The sequence below is a fragment of the Oncorhynchus tshawytscha genome, linkage group LG13, assembly GCF_018296145.1.
Source record: "Oncorhynchus tshawytscha isolate Ot180627B linkage group LG13, Otsh_v2.0, whole genome shotgun sequence".
Lineage (NCBI taxonomy): Eukaryota > Metazoa > Chordata > Actinopteri > Salmoniformes > Salmonidae > Oncorhynchus > Oncorhynchus tshawytscha.
This window is the reverse complement of record NC_056441.1, coordinates 66,415,545-66,435,620: the sequence shown is the minus strand read 5'-3', so window position 1 is coordinate 66,435,620 and position 20,076 is coordinate 66,415,545. Positions and strand designations below refer to the sequence as shown.

Here is a 20,076-nt window from a genome sequence, read left to right as displayed (position 1 = left end):
GACTGCATGGGCTAGAATTCAAAGCAGCTTGCTCTCATTAGGGCTTATAACTGTCCATCCCACCCAAGCTCCTTACCCACAGCTTAGCCCCTTCATCCCCGCACTGACATGGACCTCAGCCCGGGCCACTCCCCAGTCCCCACACCACACACGGACTGCCTGGCGATCACAGTGGGTGAGATGGAGCCAGGCTCTTACTAGTCACTAAACATCTACATCTGACAGAACCCTCTGCTGACCCCACAGAACGAGAAGGGTGAGTAGAGGTCACATACAGCATGGTGACCAGGGACAATCCCTCTGTAGCTAGATCCCCTATTCAGGGGCCAAGCCCATTATCTAGATTTACTGCCTTCATGTAACACTTAGATTGATCATTGGAACACAGTGAAATACTGTGACCTGGGAGTCAAATGAGGCTGCTGATTTATTTATACAGAAAGAGAAAAACCAAACAACAACAACTGGTGACAGAGGAAACTGCTCCCTCGTCTGTAGGATCTGGATGGGTTGAGACATGCAGGAGAGAAGGGGGAGGAAGAGGTGTGAGGGAGGAGAGGAAGACAATTATCTGCCGTTAATTGCGCTCATTAGCTGAAATGGGCTGAGATGGTCGAAGGTGATGGGGTGTCATTCATTTAGAGGACTCTGGGATGGACACAGTATATAAGGGGTTGGTTTAAGCCCAGATACGAGAGAGAGGCAGTTGTTCTACTGATAGCAGCGCTGCTGATAAGACATAGCCCCTATCGCCACCACTCTCTCTCTGCCTCGCTCACTCAATCCCCATTCGCCTCGTAGCCAGAGAGAGAGAGGAGGGGAGACGGCCGTACAGGGAGTGAAGGAGAGATTAGACAGAATGAGAAAGGCGTGGCACTAGTGGGGCGATGGAGAGGGGTTAAAAGGAAAGGGGGGCTGGGTAGAGGAGGAGGAGGAGAGCAGAACATTGAGGGAAGAGAGGGACAGGGAGAAAGGTGTGGCACTAGGCAATGGAGGGGGTTAAAAGGAAAGGGGGACTGGGTAGAGGAGGAGGAAGAGAGCGGAACATTGAGGGAAGAGAGGGACAGGGAGAAAGTCAAAGCTTTCAGCCCTGTTCCTGTTTCTCAACGGTCCATAACTGTGGTATGACAGGCATGGCTTCATATGAGGACACCAAGAACAACGTTTCCGGTCTGAAATCTAATATGTGCTCTGACTGAAAACCATGCGGAAGCTTCCCTTCCCTAGCTCGCTATCCTTCACTTCTATCAACTAACCTCATTAGTATTGAACATACTGTTCACCTAGGAAAGGAATCCACTTTGGATGTGGAGTGATGCAGCAATCTTCTTAGAGAACCCTTACAGTCGTCCCAGCAGAGAGAGAGAGGCAGAGAGGGGTGAAATGAGAAGATGAAGGAAACAACACACAGAGCTCCTCTTTCAACAATTTAAATACATGTTTTAGGTCTACATTAAAGTGGATTACTGCTTTTGTTATGAACAATTTATCAATGTTACACAAACTTGTTAAGGCACGACGTAGGCCAAAGCTCAGTGTATACAAGACAAATGATTAAAACCACTGATGCCGAGGAACTCCAAACTGTGGGAATGTTTGTGCTCCAGCATCAGTTTGTGTGAGTGTGTCTGTGTGATGGAGTGTTTGTGTGCAATAGGGCCTATGCAGACTGTAGCGAGATGTAATTAACAAGAATAATGGCTGTGCTCTCCTCCAACCGTGAATGAGTGAAGTGTTGATAGCCGCTCGGTCCGCGAAGGAAATCGTGTCTAATGTTCTGCTGAGGCACAGATATGAGCTGGCTGCGGCGGGTAGGGAATGATGATAACACTGGCTGGCTTAATGACTAGAGAGTGGCCATGCCGGCTCAAGTTCACACTTCACAGATCAACTTCAACTTTAGCAAGGATGACGACTGCTCACCCACCCACCCACCTAAAACCACCAAAACTTCCACACAACAAAGTCAAGGGGGTCTGTTTCAGGGAGAAGCATCAATGTTTTTAGCTAACAACAAATGGATAAAATGATCAGTTTTATTTTTTAAATGAGCATGAGTGATACTTGCACTTGCCACTTACTAAAACACACCAGTGAGTGGTGCGAGTGTGAGCTGTACCTACCTCTCGATGATGTCAGCGATGACACAGGCAAACATCTGCAGGCCCTCCGGTAGCTGTAGGGCCACTGTGAACAGAGAGACAGACAGACAGCGGTAAGGTTAAGTGGACAACCTAGCTACACACACAGCTGCAGTTGGAGTGACAACCACGTTATTTAATACATCCTCGACAGCATTTACACGTATCTTGCTGCTTATGTTACCCCTGCAGAGTGCTTCACTGAGACAGAAGGTAGCTGACATTTCAAGGTAATTTTCTCCCATCCATTGCATTACTGTTGTCGTATCTTACAGAGTGATGCACTACAGGAAATGGAAGTGTATCAGCACTGCCTTCACACTTCCCTTCTTCTCCTAGCAATCCATTAGTCACCTTTTCTCCACCTGTCTCTCTCAATGACAGCCAATAGCTTCATGAGTCACAGTCACACACACACACAAATATCCCTCTCACCATGCAGACCGCTATGCATGTGGAAACTTGGTGCTTCTTCTCATGCGGCATTAAGAGAGCATGGAGAAATGGATCAAATCGCTGTGAAATGGGAATCAAGCAATCACACAAAGGAAGGATTGGTCCTGCTGCTGATGTGAAGGGCTGAGGGCAGCGTGTGTTTCCGGTAGGAACTTCTCTGAGTGTGACACCAGCTATGACGAATCAATGGGAAATGCTTTCATCAGGAGGTTGACTCACTGCCAGAGTTGAGATGCAAAATATCACACCTCTGAATGAGGCCAACAACTTTACAGAGACAAAAATGCTCAAACAAAAATGCATGCTCTCTCAAAATGAAGTCTCACCCAATTTCCTTTTATTGTTGAGAATGTGCATGATTTAGGTTCATCTTGAATGTAAACATTAAATAAACATAATGACGTCTCAGACGTAACACAAATATTGCTGATGTAGAGATCTAGATTATAGGATATGAAGAAACCGCTACTCTTAGTCACATCAAGTCCTTGCCTCATCCTTGCGCAAATTGCTTATCCAGAGCTGTTGTCTTGGTAACAGACTGATGTCCTCATGTTGGCGTGGTTACATATTGTGCTATGCATACTTATGTAAAGTCCTTAGCATGAATTAACATTTAGCCTTTCTTTACTGAAATGCGAATATATCACAGTGTGATATTTCAGACTTGTATACAAGCCGTCCGTCCACTGTACTCTGCTTCACAAATCCCCTTTGATTCGATGTCATTTGCAGTAATTGAAGGAAAACTTTCAATGTATTCCTGCATCAAAGGTAACCCACTCTCCATTCACAGCGCATACTAAGATCAGTGGGCTGGATCTAGCAGACTCATGGAGCTCAGCACAGTGTCTGGAGGGACTGTCTGGAGGGTGTGATTAAATTCACTTTAGATAAAGCAGGAAGAGAGTGTTGACAATGTTTCCCTGTCAGACAGACCCTGTCACACATCACCTTGATAAACCATGTGACTACAGCGAATTGACACTTAGACTGCAGTATTGATAAATATTTAATTAGGTCCATGTTCACATACTGCAGTGGGTTCCTACAGCAAAGAGAAACAACAAAAACAGGACTGTAGGCAACACTGAACAATAAAAGATAGCCTCGGAAAAATAAAAAGCACACTGAGCGAAGGAAAGGATGTGCCTGAAGTGTGATGGATGGAGGAGAGAGGGGAGGAGAGGAGTGTGTCTTTCTGATGAAAGGTTAAGGGGTCACTGTGCACCATGTAGCCAGACAGAGACAGGTCATTACCTGAGTTTACTAACCAAGAAAGGTTTCATTAACACAGATCACAGGAGTGTCACAGGAGCATTAACACAGATCAAATGTAAAAGATGCTTGTGTGTTTGCCATTCACCTCACCCCCCACTCACACGTACCAACCGGTGCATATGATAGTCTGTGTTTGGTTTGAGTGTCAGCCAGTCAGCCAGTCAGCCAGTGCACGGTCTGCTGTCATGTGTCATAAGGAGAAACATCTTGCACGTGCAGAGGGAAATAAAATGACTCTGTACATTTAGCTGGAGAGACACTCTGCACTTGTGGCTGTACTGCCTGGCAGAAAGGGATGTTTCTGTCTGGGAGGTGTCTACAGAGAGCTGGTACAGCAACGACTTTTAGTTAGTGAACGGAGAAAAAAGGTCAGCTGAGGAGCTAAAAAACCCAGCTCTCTTCCAAGTCCCCAATCCTCTCTAGCCGGGCCCCAGCACTGAGATTTGTACTATTTCAGATTTGACTTGTGTCTAGAATAGTATTAGCGTTCTATAACAGTGTGGACTGGCCGGTGCATCTGTTTGTTCACATTCTGTACTTCTTCAGCGTAGTCGTTAGGGTTACACTATACTGTGGGGCACACCGTCTGCACTTAGAGGTGTGCTGCTGCAGAAAACAGTTCCACCTTTGTCTGCAGTTAGTGTCTGGCTGCTCTAATGAAGCTTCTCCCAGAGTCTTCACTTTCTTAAACATTCCCAAAAAACATCTGTAGAATTCTGTAGATGTAAAATGGAAAGAATTCTGAGGCGTTAAACGAGAAGACCAGAGGGAAATCATGAGTCTCTGCGAGTGCTACTGCTAACCTTTTGATTATTTGCGATGCTGTTGTGTCTCTTCTGAGAGAAACAGTTCTCGGTGTTTGTTTCGCAGCCCCGAGGGAAACATTTTCATGGTTCCTCCAGACAAACAAGGTTGTTTGGTCTCTCTGTTCAGTTTGCCCTGCCTCTGTTTCCTGCCTTCCACTTTCACAGGTACAATTCAGTGTGCAAGGATGAACAACTGTCGTGAGAAAGAGACGATTGCAGGCACGGAAATTTAGCACACAGGAAACACCTAGATGAAAAACAAGGACAACAGAGAGGAATTGAGGTATGATAAAGAATGCGATCAGTTAAACTATGTCTGTATTATTTAACAATAACGAATGTAATATAATAATTTGGTTGCTGTTAATATTTGTCCTATTTCATTGGAAAAGTGTTTTTTGCATATCACAACTCCCCCTGAGACAACCTGAGAGTGGGGTCACGGCTAGGGTCAGCCATTATCAACGGCAACCCTGGATCAATTAGGGTTAAGTGCCTTGCTCAAGAGCACAACGACATATTTTTCACCTTGATGGCTCAGGGATTCTAGCTAACAACCTTTCGGTTACTGGCCCAAATCTCTAACCAATAGGCTACCTGATGTCCAACATGATGTTGCTCCTGCAAAATGTCCTACAGTGCATCTGGAAAGTAATCAGATCCCTTGACTTTCCCCACATTTTGTTACATTACAGCATCCCCACAGCATGATGCTGCCACCACCATAGGGATGGTGCCAGGTTTCATCCAGACATGATGCTTGGCATTCAGGAAAAAGAGTTCAATATTGGTTTCATCAGACCAGACAATCTTGTTTCTCATGGTCAGAGCCCTTTGGGTGCCTTTTGGCAAATTCCAACTGCATTTTACTGAGGAGTGGATTCCTTCTGGCCACTCTACCATAAAGGCCTGATTGGTAGAGTGCTGCAGAGATGGTTGTCCTTCAGGAAGGTTCTCTAAGCCTACACAGAGAAACTCTGTCAGAGTGACCATCGGGTTCTTGGTCATGTTCCTGACCAAGGGCCTTCTCCTCTGATTGTTCAGTTTGGCCAGGCAGTCAGCTCTAGGAACAGTCTTGGTGGTTCCAAACTTCTTTCATTTAATAATGATGGAGGCCAATTTGTTCTTGGGAACCTTCAATGCTGCAGAAATGTTTTGGTCCCCTTCCCCAGATCTGTGCCTCAACACAATCCTATCTCGGAGCTCTATGGACAATTCTTCGACCTCATGGCTTGGTTTTTGCACTGACATGCACTGTCAACTGCACTATATAGACAGGTGTGTTCCTTTCCAAATCATGTCCAATCAATTGAATTCTGAATTCTGTTCATTTTCAGACCATGAAAATAGTCTGAATGTCAAATCTGAAATATCTGACATTTCTCAGGAGCTATCGTAACTTTCCAGAACCAAATGTATGCTAACTTAGCTGTTGCATCGGTTCACACTCAACAATTGAGGCTGGGCATTAAAAACAATGGTGTTTGCTTGCTTAATTTCATTCCATTCCAACAGGAAGTGAAAAGACCAAAACAAAGAGGCCAATTCAACTGAGAATGAACAAGAGAGGCTGAGTGAAAGGGGTTCAAAGCCCAGGCAGAAACAGATGGACTCAGAGGGAGATGGAGGGAGAGGGGTAGAGTGCAACAGAGTCGATAAGGTGATCTTTGGCCCTGCAAGCCCAGAGAGAGAGAAAGCTCTCTAATGAAACCAACACAGAACAGACAGAGGCTGAATCCTAAATGCCACCTATCCCCAATAGTGCCTATAGGGCTCTGATCAGAAGTAGTGCACTGTATAGGGAATAGGGGGCCATTGGGGAGGCAGTTCGAGAGACAGGCAGACTGAGTCACACCAAAGCTCATCTCACCCCGACCATGGGGACCAGTCATAGACCACCCCATTCTCCCTGCACACCAAACACCTGTTACTTAGCTAGACTATAAACCCTTTACAGTATGCAACACTTGTTGTTGGCTGTCATTTCCATCAACAGGGGATCAGTGTTTTAGCATGGCTCTTTCAGTAACACCCGGGTGGATATTTGACTTCAGATTCTTGGCAGAGTTGGGTGGATTACTCCCACGTGTCTTTAATTAAGTGAACATGTTTCACACCATACATATTGAATGCTGCTATTTTCTTCATCGCTCCCCCTATCCCCCTTCCTCTCCATTCTAGCACTCCAGGTGTGATTGTCAGATGGGAGTGCCATCACTGTGACCTGTATGTGTGAGTGCACTGTGCAGTGGGAATGCAGGTACTCAAAGAGTGACAGGGAGAAAGTCAAAAGCTGCAGAGGTGAAAGTGGGGTCCCTCACCCCTCATCACAACCCAACCCAATACCACCTCACCATCACAACCCAACCCAATACCACCTCACCATCACAACCCAACCCAACACCACCTCACCATCACAACCCAACCCAACACCACCTCACCATCACAACCCAATACCACCTCACCATCACCACGACCCTATAACACCTCACCATCACAAGCCAATAACACCTCACCCCTCATCACCATCACAACCCAATAACACCTCACCCCTCATCACCACACAACCCAATAACACCTCACCATCACAACTCAATAACACATCACCCCTCATCACCCTCACAACCCAATAACACCTCATCAACATCACAACTAGAGGTCGACCGATTAATCGGAATGGCTGATTTCAGGTCTTCATAACACTCGGAAATCTGTATTTTTGGGTGCCGATTTTGCCATTTAAAAAAAAATCTAAATAAATGTTAAAAAAATAAAATAATAATAATAATAAAAAACAGCATGATTAACCAGGTGAAATTGTGTCACTTCTCTTGCGTTCATTGCACGCAGAGTCAGGGTATATGCAACAGTTTGGGCCACCTGGCTCTTTGCGAACTAATTTGCCAAAATTTTACGTAATTATGACATAACATTGAAGGTTGTGCAATGTAACAGGAATATTGAGACTCATGGATGCCACCCGTTAGATAAAATACGGAACGGAGTAAACGTTTAGTTTTTGAGGTGATAGTTTCCGGATTTGACATAAGGCTCGTATTTCTGTGTGTTTATTATAGTTAAGTCTATAATTTGATTGAGCAGTCTGACTGAGGGGTGGTAGGCAGCAGCAGGCTCGTAATCGTCAAAGGTATATGGTTTAGAGAGAAATAGTCGATGCGTTATAATTCCTGTAATAACTTGCGGCTGACCTTGAAAGGGGTTCCTTCGTTATTTTACCGTTCATGTCTTCCATAGAGAATGTCTTGATCTACTTCAAATAAGGTCTGTGTTTCGTGCTTAAACCGCCTCTGCGTTTTGATACCCGTGTAAATCGCACTAGGATAAGGTAACGTTTGTCAAAATATTTTCATAAATCCACTCTGCAAAAAAAAAAAAAAAAAAGATCTTTGCTTATATTTAGCCAATATTGATCAGAGTTACCTTGTCCTATGGATTTCTACACAGTTATAAAATTGGCAAGGTGGTGTAAGCCTACACGAAACACAGACCTCATTTTAAGTGAATCTAAAAATATCCTATGGAATAAATGAATGAAGGAACCGCTTTTCAGATTTTGGTAGAAGGTGTCATGGGAATTATGACTCGCACTTTGGTAGTCAATTCTTACCATGTCCATTATTAAAATAGGATTTCCTGCATATAGAAATGACAGTTTTTTTCTTCAACATTCATCACAGGTAACTTAAACTCTATTTTTATTCAAACAGTTGAGAGTATTTGTCTCCTAAGCAGACTCTTCAGTATCATTGTCACTTCAGAGCTGTGTGTGTGTTTTACAGATGGCAGAGAAAAGCAGAGCACCAGTGTGAGACTATTACATGGAATTGGCACCAGGGAAAGCAAGGTGTCTTATTTGTGATGAAGATGTAAGCATGGGGTCAGCAACGGCTAAATCATAAAATACCAACAACCTGTGGAATCACCTTAATAAGAACACCCATCCAAAATCACATATATATTATATTAAGTTAAAATAAGTGTTCATTGTTTATTCAGTATTGTTGCAATTGTCATTATTACAAAAATGTGTATATAAAAATATACCCGTTTTAAAAATCGTCCGATTAATCGGTATCGGCTTTTTTGTCCTCCAATAATCGGTATCGGCGTTGAAAAATTATAATCAGTCGACCTCTAATCACAACCCAATAACACCTCATCAACATCACAACCCAATAACACCTCATCAACATCACAACCCATCATCACCATCACAACCCAATAACACCTCATCAACATCACAACCCAATAACACCACACATCACCAGGTTGTAGTTATTATAGGACTATTTCTCTCTATACCATTTGTATTTCATATCCCTTTGACTATTGGATGTTCTTATAGGCACTTTAGTATTGCCAGTGTAACAGTATAGCTTCCGTCCCTCTCCTCGCTCCTCCCTGGGCTCGAACAAGCAACACAACGACAACAGCCACCACCGAAGCTGCGTTACCCATGCAGAGCAAGGGGAACAACTACTAGAAAGCTCAGAGCTAGTGACGTTTGAAACGCTATTAGGCCGCGCTAACTAGCTAGCCATTTCACTTCGGTTACACCAGCCTCATCTCGGGAGTTGATAAGCTTGAAGTCATAAACAGCGCAATGCTTGACGGACAACAAAGAGCTGCTGGCAAAACGCACGAAAGTGCTGTTTGAATGAATGTTTACACGTGTGCTTCTGCCTACCACCGCTCAGTCAGATACTTAGATACTTGTATGCTCAGTCAGATTATATGCAACGCAGGACACGCTAGATAATATCTAGTAATATCATCAACTATGTGCAGTTAACTAGTGATTATGATTGATGGTTTTTTATAAGATAAGTTTAATGCTAGCTAGCAACTTACCTTGGCTTACTGCATTCCCGTAACAGTCTCCTTGTGGAGTGCAACGAGAGAGAGGCAGGTCGTTGTTGCGTTGGACTAGTTAACTGTAAGGTTGCAAGATTGGATCCCCCGAGCTGACAAGGTGAAAATCTGTCGTTCTGCCCCTGAACAAGGCAGTTAACCCTCCGTTCCCAGGCCGTCATTGAAAATAAGAATGTGTTCTTAATAACCTTTTAAAGATCGGGTCTTTTTTTTCAACGTTTTGTTAAAAATCGCGCAAAATTTCAACGTCCTGCTACTCATGCCAGGAATATAGTATATGCATATCATTAGTATGTGTGGATAGAAAACACTCTGAAGTTTATAAAACGGGTTAAATCATGTCTGTGACTATAACAGAATGGGTGTAGGAGGCAAAATCCCAAGGAAAACTGTTCACAAAAAACACAAAAAAAATCCCTCCGCCAGTCTCTGTATTGTCTATGGCAAGTGAAAATAGATGGCGTCCAGTTTACAATGCCTACAGCTTCCACACGATGTCGCCAGTACTGGCATTTGAGCTTAAGTTTATCCTTGGTTAGATGAGGAATAGGCACTTCCTGTCTTCGGGCACGCCAGAGGAAGTTATGAAAGGGAGAATATGGATCATGATTTCAAGACTTGCTGCTATCGAATACAGATCGCCCCGTGATCAATTTGATCGATTATTAACGTTTACTAATACCTAAAGTTGGATTACAAAAGTAGTTTGAAGTGTTTTGTCAAAGTTTATACACAACTTTTTTAATTAAAAAAAAAATGACGTTGCGTTATTGAAAGCAGTTTTTTCCTGATCAGACGGGCTTCATAAATGGACATTTTGGGTATACATGGACGGATTTAATCGAAAAAAAATACCCAATTGTGATGTTTATGGGACATATAGTAGTGCCAACAAAGAAGCTCGTCAAAGGTAATGAATGTTTTATATTTTATTTCTGCGTTTTGTGTAGCGCCGGCTACGTTAATTATTCTGTTTACGTCCCCTTTGGGTATTTCGGGCGTTGAATTGCTATCAGATAATAGCTTCTCATGCTTTCGCCGAAAAGCATTTTAAAAATCTGACATGTTGGCTATATTCACAACGAGTGTAGCTTTAATTGAGTACCCTGCATGTGTGTTTTAATGAAAGGTTGAATTGTATCGAGTACTATTAGTTGTCACTGAAATTTCCACTGATGTTGACTGTACAGGGACTGCAGCCGTATTTAACTGACTTGCCTAGTTAAATAAAAGTATACAAAATTTAAAATAAATAATAATAAAAAATAAAATTTTAAAATATTGGCAAATCGGCGTCCAAAAATACCGATTTCCGATTGTTATGAAAACTTGAAATAGACCCTAATTAATCAGCCATTCCGATTAATCGGTCGACCTCTACACCTAACCCCTCATCACCATCACAACCCAATAACACCTCACCCCCATCACAACCCCTCACCACAACCCAATAACACCTCACCCCTCATCACCATCACAACCCAATAACACCTCATCACCATCACAACCCCTCACCACAACCCAATAACAACTCACCCCTCATCACCATCACAACCCAATAACACCTCACCCCCATCACAACCCCTCACCACAACCCAATAACACCTCACCCCTCATCACCATCACAACCCAATAACACCTCATCACCATCACAACCCCTCACCACAACCCAATAACAACTCACCCCTCATCACCTACACAACCCAATAACACCTCATCACCATCACAACCCTCACCACAACCCAATAACAACTCACCCCTCATCACCATCACAACCCAATAACACCTCATCACCATCACAACCCAATAACCCCTCATCACCATCACAACCCCTCACCACCACCCAATAACCCCTCACCCTCATCACAACCCAATAACAACTCACCCCTCATCACCATCACAACCCAATAACACCTCATCACCATCACAACCCAATAACCCCTCATCACCATCACAACCCCTCACCACCACCCAATAACCCCTCACCCTCATCACAACCCAATAACACCTCACCCCTCATCACCATCAAACCAATAACACCTCACCAACATCACAACCCCTCATCACAACCCAATAACACCTCATCAACATCACAACCCAATAACACCTCATCACCATCACAACCCAATAACACCATCACCACCCCTCATCACCATCACCACCCCTCACCATCACCACCCCTCACCACCATCACCACCCCTCAATAACCCTTCACCCTCATTACAACCCAATAACACCTCACCCTCATCACCATCAAACCAATAACACCTCACCAACATCACAACCCCTCATCACAACCCAATAACACCTCACCCCTCATCACCATCACAACCCAATAACCCCTCATCAACATCATCACCATCACAACCCCTCATCACCATCACAACCCAATAATCCCTCATCACAATCACAACCCAATAACCCCTCTCATCACCATCACAACCCCTCATCACAACCCAATAACAACTCACCCCTCATCACCATCACAACCCAATAACACCTCATCACCATCACAACCCAATAACCCCTCATCACCATCACAACCCCTCATCACCATCACAACCCAATAACCCCTCTCATCACAATCACAACCCAATAACCCCTCTCATCACCATCACAACCCAATAGCAATACATTAGTCAGGAACTGATACACACCTCATTAGTCTTTTCCAGTAAGGTAATAGTGTAAGAAATATATTAACCTTGTAGAGTATAGTATCCTAGCCTAATAGAATAAATTATCCTAGCCTAATAGATAGTAGAAATGTAATGAATAGGTCTATTCTGCGCTTACCTCTCTTAGACATGGCCTGTCTCACCCGCCAGACTGTCTTGTGGATCTCAAAGTTGTAATTTGCAGGCAGAGCGTGGATAGCCTCCTGTAACTCTGGGTCTTGCAGGATTTCATCAGGAATTTGATTGGCCACCCGCCGTGGTCCTCGCACTAGGGTAAGAATCAAATAATTGTACTGTGGGAGATATTTGACAAACACAGACAACGGGCATAGTCTGTTATGATTATTGGTAATATTTTACATTAAGTCGCTCTTATATACGAGTTGTTACATATTGTTTTAGTAATTGCTTTGAAGTTGCACAATCCCTTTTCCTCTTGTATATGCCTAATTACAAAACCACTCACCTCCATATGCTATTATAATCCAGTCACTATGACAACAAGTTAATACAATGTTGTTGTAGTTTATATGTTATTATAGCATAACTAAGAGCAACCGAATGTTAAGCAGGGTTCCCCAACTAGTGGCCCGAGGGCCGAATTTATTTGTTTAAAGTTATTTTTGGGGTGTTTATTTGTTGGTCATAAAAGACTGTAAAAACATCCGCAAATCAGCCGCAAGTGATTTTTATTTTGGAAATCTGTTCCAAAGTAGAAGCGATATACTGTATGTTATTGTATACAAATGTAAGCAAGGTTTTGAATTATTATGTTTTAGTCAAATAATATATATGTTTGGGCTTCTTATGATCAATTTGCAGTCTACACATAATTTGTAATTATGATTCAGCCCTTGACCATCTGCTCAAGAGAAAATCGGCCTGCGGCTGAATCTAGTTGATGATCCCTGCTGTAAAGGATGCCTCAAGAAGTATTGGTTATTTATTTAGGTTTAATACAGTGACCTTGTCTGTCAAGTGTGGTCCCGCCAGACTACCTGGCAGGTCACCTCTTTGTCTAATTGCGCATGGGCGAAAGTGTCTGGTGATTAACTGGCTAAACGTTAGTTCCTGGACCTTAAAGATATTTAAAAACGTGTTCTATTATGTTTCATATCATTCGGAAGTTAGCTAGCTAATCACTCTTTTAAACCATTTGAGTCAGCTTTCCTTATTGTTAGCATTAGCTAGTCGCTAGTTGTATCTGCGTCATAATTCCTTATTCATGGTGGCAATGTATAATGTTTTTGTTAAAAGCATGTCCCATACACCACGTACTCGGTTATGTATTGTGTGATAGCGTTAATATAAGAGATTCATACTTACCGGTTCGTTTTTTAGCTGGAACGACTTGCGTTTCGACAGTGGGCGCCGCCATGTTTTCAGGGGAGCCAGAAAGGTGCCAGTAATCAATTGCAGAGTGCCATCGTTGCAGGCGGAACAATCGATGTGAGATAATCAGCAGTGCATCGCTGTCCTTTATTTAACTAGGCAAGTCAGTTAAATTCAAATTCTTATTTTCAATGACGGCATAGGAACAATGTCTAAACTGCTTTGTTCTGGGGCAGAACGACAGATTTTTACCTTGCCAGCTCGGGGATCCGATTTTGCAACCTTTCGGTTACTAGTCCAACGCTCTAACCACTAGGCTACCTGCCGGTTCCGAATCTCTATATACACGAAATGATAGAAAATGTTGAATTTGTTCAGAATGGAATAGAAAATATATATATATTTTTTAAATTAACAGTAACCTTCATTCTTAGCAACATTATCAACTCGAACTTTTGTAAGCATACTGTTATCTTCTCTCGCTCCATCAGAAGTTACAGATGTAGGATCTTAATTTGAGCCAATTTGCTACTGCACTGCAGGAAAATAATCCTGCAGCAACTGGAAATTAGAATTATTATGTGGATTATAATAGACATTATAAAATACATTTTTTCGTTAGGACAAATCAACAAACTTTAGAAGCTCCTTTAAAACTAAAATACACTACAAGTTTTAATTTCCTGTCTTGCAGGAAATTTTTCAGCAACACAAAGGTGATCAAATTAAGATCCTACATCTGTATGACTAGATCCCATTAATTTTCACCTCCTGTCTGTGCCATTGCTGTTCAGTTAGAATTTGGCTATGAATGAGATAGGGAAGGGACAGAAATGACTCACAAAATATCATGACTAAAATAATTGAGAGGATTGAGATAGCAGCAGTGAAAATGACACTGCCTTATTTAGCAACATTTCCCATGTTCCCTGTTGCTTTTTTCTTTCTTACAGTGTTGTTGTCTCAAGTGTATGCATCTCTGTAGGCCTACATATACTTTAGTATGTAAAATAGGCCTACAGCAAGCTACATTTCTTGAAAGAAAATGTTTATGACAATTGAAGCCTGCTTGTTGTTGCATTTTCTTCCATGCTATTGAAGTAAGTCTTCCATTAATTGTGTTGCATAGTTGTAGTTCTAAGTAGGGTCACAACCAATTAGTCACAGATCAATTCAACGTCTATTCCACGTTGGTTCAACGTAATTGTATTGAACAATGTTGATTAAACCAGTGTGTGGCCAGTGGGAATGTTCATGATCCTGACCAGATATAGTGTTATCTTCTATCTGCAACCATTGTTATGAGTCCTCTTACCATAGCAACAGTAACCATTGAGACTAATTGGCTGTGAAAGTCTCTCCTCCTGGGAAAACTACCATCACAGCCACACTATGGCACAGGGCACCAGCAGCACAGTACACACACAGCAACACAACACATACAGTACTGTGCTGGTCTCCACCTTCACAGATCTAGCAGCTGGCCATCTGTACCATAGAAGGATCATTCTAATTCTATGGTCTATATTCACCACCCTGAATCTCACTGTGCTCTCTGCCAGGAAAGAGATTTCATTCAAATGTTTAGGTAACTTCATATACATTAGGTTTAGGTCATTATACTTGTTGTTGTTTCTATTTATATTGATTGCCATGCACATCCTCCCTAGCCATGTGAAACCATTAACCCATATCTAATTGTATTAGCTCTAATCTTGGAACCTTGAAGCCTGAGATCTTTAAATGTAAATTCTCATGAAATCTTGAATAGGCCTTTTACAGTATTACACCTTAGCTATCAGTAAGAAATATCAATAACACCATTTATTTTCTTCAAATATTAGAAGAAGAACAGTGGGCTGGTACATCCTTATACATTACTTGTATAGTTGAGAAATTGTCCCCATCAATTCATCATGTTTTCAGTAACCACCAACAAGTCCCTATCTGATTTAGGACTAGTGCGCTCTGGGCCAATTGGATGACAGATAAACAGCCATCATCATTAAAGGGTAGGTCTACACTGTGCTCTTACCAAAATATAAAAACGTATAAACTGAGCTACAAATGTTTCCCTGAAAGAGAGAGAGAGATGGCCAAGGAATTGGCACACTCGTGGCCATGGCCACATTTCTAAACCAAATTCCACCATCTCTCAGAGCCTGCAGCAAATGAAGGATCTTACTGACTAGGCTAACAGATTTGAAGAAAATAAGTTATTAATTATTGTGTGTTTTATTTGACACGGTTCATTTATGTGAATGACATTGCCCTCTAAACACGAAATTGGAATGTATGTAATAATAAGATAATTGTAATGTTTTCCCTTCAAGTGGATTGCTGAACATTCAGACTTTGCCTGCAGACACCGTAGATAACGGAACGAGCCTACATAGAGACGGACCGAGAGGGTGCAGTGATGAGCCAGAGTGGACCCACAGCTCTACTTTCTTTAGTCTACATTGAGCGCAGAATGGCGAAAGTCTGCATTCTCTGAGGAAGAGGCGTAAATTGAAAGGTCCTCACAGATAAGACCGGAGAACGGCAGGAATTTTACTGCAGCTCCTAAACACTACGGGAAAGCGCGGGAATATATTATTGGAGGGATTTATACGGAACGAAACTCATCAAAGTCCACGTTTTTAATCAGGATTTGAGGACCCAGCGCCTAATCCGACTTCAGAGACGAAATGTGAATCTAAATAACTTCTGTTAATGAAAGATTTGAACGAATATGATATGATCCATCCGACTTCGTTCGAGAAGGAATTTAGATTGCCCTTTTAAAATTATTAACTCTATATTTGGAGGCTGTGAGCACAGTCGTTTTGCCCAAAACATGGTGATAGATGTTTTGCGTTCATTTAAAGTGAGTGTAAAAATGATGGTTATCAAGGGTTGAAACGATCTGTAAGGGGCATCTCACAAGCCGAACACCAGAGTTATTTTGCTTTTGAAAGGACATTTTCAATGCATTTCTTCGCAATGCGTAACGTTACCCTTGCGTATTTTCCAAATCCTGCTTGAAAAGGTCCGTCCCATAGACCAGCCTACTCAACGGGATGAGAGGAGACTAACGTTCGTTGACAATTTTATACATCACAACTGAATGTTTTGGCTGGACGGCACGGCGACAAGAGGAGCTACATTAGACCCATCATAAAACAAATAAACATTTTAAACTTTTATTTTCAGAACTTCGAAACTAGAGAGCGCACGTTTAGTCTGGAATACAAGAATAGATGATTTTCAAAAGACTGAGGACGACATAAATCTTCCACCATGTTCAAAGGGGGTAAGTGTGCTTGAACTTTTTATCATCATCAATCCGACTGGCAGCAATGAGTTATTGTGCCAACAACACCCTGTGCTTGTTCCGTAAATTCACCATGAATTTTCCTCCACTGAATAGTGCGCAAATGCTTAGTTGTTTACCAGGTGTTATCATGTCTGCTGCTATCGGTGATGAAAAATATGTTATGATCATACACCAGCATGGTAGGCTAATGATTCTTGCAGGTATTGAGCGAGAACGTGACAATTTATTGCGACGATGACTTGGTTTCCAGATTTGCATAACATTAAGCCCGGTGTGCGCGAGCCTGGCAGGAATGAAATATTCAGACATAGCCTATCACGAATACTATACTTGATATTAACGGCTGATGCCGCAGTGCAGTTTATGAGTTGTGCCGGGTCTCTGTCTCTCGGATAAGCATTATGTGCGCTCTGGTTATTGCATTCTTGGGCATTGATCTAGGGCTGGCAAGGTGATATGGACAAGACAGGCACTGCATATGGCTTCATGGAGGGTATTTTTTGGTGGTCAGTAAGCAGAACAAATATTTTCCTTCTACATTGACAGTCACTCCTGACTTTATATAGTGATTGAGGACTACATAGAATTCAAATATTGAGTTATGCTGACAATGTCACGACCTGAACCACTCCTGACCACACATGCACACAAATTGAACTCTGTCTATCCCCCTGTCATTCAACACACACGCACACACACACGCAATTTCCATATTCTCATTGAATTTGTTGCAATGAGTAGCAATGGACAAAGCAATGTTAATGCCATAGTAATACCATTATAATTGGTCTGTTAGTTTTGATGTAATCTTTCTGATGTTTTGCTCTCTTGATCATTTGACTCCTTTCATTGTTTCAATATGAAGATTATGCATTTGAAGAAAGATCATTTCTACAATCTTTCTTCATTATACTTCTGACAAAATGGTGCCCCTCATTTCACCCAGCATCAATAAAAGGCCACTGTTTGGCTTTCAACGATTTGTCATTGCCTATGCATTGTTCTCAACTCCTCTATTAATGCATTCAGCACCACTGTAGCTCTCCCTGACAGTCATCATCAGATTGATTATTGATCCAAGGTTGGAGATGTGACATCTCAATGATGAACTCACATAGCCAGTAATTAAATGTCTGTGCTTCAAGTACCCTGACCATTATCATGAACTGAACAGACTCTTAGAAACAGATTAGCTAGGAACTCACTGCTGAGTCTGGAGATGGAGTACCCCATCCACACAAAACAGGAGGTTACAGATATAGGATCTTCATTTGAGTCAGTTTTCTACAGGAAAATAATCCTGCAGCAACAGAAAATGTGAATTATTATGTGGATTATTATTCATGGACATTTTTCGTAAGTGAAAATCAAGTAAAATTTCAAAGGGAAAATTACAAACTTCAGAAGCCTTTTTGAACCTCAAATACAACACAAGTTTGACATTTATCAGTTATCCTGCAACAGGGTGGTCAAATTAAGATCTTACATATGTAGTTCAACTCTGAGTAAGTTAGAACAGTGTTGTAGTGTATAATGTATGACTGAACAGCAGGCCACTCCGCTGTCTGTCAGGTTTAGTTGTTATGGTCATGTAATGCTTCTCATGGTCATTGGGTGGCTATTACTGTGGTACACTTTACAGATGTATTTGCTGTGCAGGATACTAACCCACAGTAAAACACTTCACATAACATGCATGGCATTAATACATTACAAGAATGACCAAGATAGTTTGGATAGCTGGGGGAAAAAATTGTTTGGCCAAGAAATATACAATTATTTTATTGCAAATGTACATTTGCAATAAAATGTAATGACAATTTAAATAATTACTCTTGAATATGCTTTCTTGCTTTTGAAGTCATGTAAACTACTGTAGTTCTTCATTTGAGATATTGGGTTTGGGGGATGATGTGTCATGAAAGTTAATGGGGAAAATATAGGTTTCACAGTATGCCAAAATCCCCCCAGTCAGAATAGACTGTCGATGAGGCATCAGTCAGCTTTTACGGGAACAATTCAGAGGTTCTTTGGTGGGTTTGAGATATGTGCCTGGAACAACACATTGTGGGGAGCCTGGCTGATGCATCCAGCCTGACATTTGGTGTGTGACACATTTCCCATTCAAAGTGAGTAACTGAGAGTGTGGAGTGACACAATGATAGCAGAAACACTCCTCAGGTTGACGAGAAATTGTGACTAGCTGTGTAATTATTACCATGTGATTAGCCTCAGAATCCCTGGCTTATGTTCCAATAGTTGAGTTAACGAGATAAGATTAGGAAGGATGGCCTTATGAGACTGACTGCCAAGTAATGGACCTGAACAGGGCATCATGGGTATTGGCATTTCACACCTTTTTTCAACCAATTGATGATTTGTATGTAGCTGCACAGTAGTAAGCCTACCAACCTGATCTGAGTTTTGTTGATGTTGTATGGAATCCAAAGTATGTCTGGTCAATAAGCCGACATGATGTGGAAATGTTCTCTGTCTAGATGTGTAGTACATTATCTATGTATGCAAAGTGATGCAGGTGTGCCATGCCAGTCCTATCTGTGTGTGAACAGCATGTGTGTCTGAGTCTGCTGTCTCTGTTTTTGGTTTCTGTCCCTATCACTAATCCCTGTGTGTGTGGCCCTCTTGCTCAGTGCTAGTGGTCTGTTACCCTCCCTGCTTCCCTGGGTTGCAGTGTCGCAGCTGGTGGGTTCTGATTACTATGCAGGTTATACCATCTCTCGCTGTCTGTCTCTCTGTCTGTCTGTCTGTCTGTCTGTCTGTCTGTCTGTCTGTCTGTCTGTCTGTCTGTCTGTCTGTCTGTCTGTCTGTCTGTCTGTCTGTCTGTCTGTCTGTCTGTCTGTCTGTCTGTCTGTCTGTCTGTCTGTCTGTCTGTCTGTCTGTCTGTCTGTCTGCCTGCCTGCCTGCCTGCCTGCCTGCCTGCCTGCCTGCCTGCCTGCCTGCCTGCCTGCCTGCCTGCTTGCCTGCCTATCTGCCTGTCTGCCTGTCTGCCTGTGTCTCTCTCTCTCGCTGTCTGTCTCTGGATTGATCTCTTTGTCTCTCTTCTTCTGTCTTTCTGTCTCTCTTCGTCTGTCTCTCTGTCTCTCTTTTTCTGTCTCTCTGTCTCTCTTTTTCTGTCTCTGTCTCTCTTTTTCTGTCTCTGTCTCTCTGTC

The 20,076-nt window shown here is 42.3% G+C and overlaps 2 protein-coding genes across 3 annotated transcripts in view; one reads left to right on the top strand and one right to left on the bottom strand.

Annotated features, from left to right (window-relative positions):
* The window catches only part of LOC112265534 (2-(3-amino-3-carboxypropyl)histidine synthase subunit 1), a 129,418-nt gene extending 115,678 nt beyond the window's left edge, over positions 1–13,740 (bottom strand). Inside the window, exons 1-3 of one of the 2 annotated variants that reach the window (XM_042296211.1) lie at positions 13,582–13,740; positions 12,374–12,523; positions 2,124–2,187 (exon numbers count right to left, since the gene is read on the bottom strand). In XM_042296211.1, the coding sequence (XP_042152145.1) occupies positions 2,124–2,187; positions 12,374–12,523; positions 13,582–13,633 (266 nt within the window). In that variant the 5' untranslated portion in view covers positions 13,634–13,740. The remainder of the gene's footprint in view (positions 1–2,123; positions 2,188–12,373; positions 12,524–13,581) is intronic. The other variant, XM_042296210.1, reaches the window with a different exon arrangement.
* Positions 13,741–15,837: 2,097 nt separating this feature from the next.
* The window catches only part of LOC112266137 (reticulon-4 receptor-like 1), a 228,462-nt gene continuing 224,223 nt past the window's right edge, over positions 15,838–20,076 (top strand). The window contains exon 1 of the mRNA XM_042296209.1: positions 15,838–16,882. Within this exon, the coding sequence (XP_042152143.1) occupies positions 16,870–16,882 (13 nt within the window). The 5' untranslated portion in view covers positions 15,838–16,869. The remainder of the gene's footprint in view (positions 16,883–20,076) is intronic.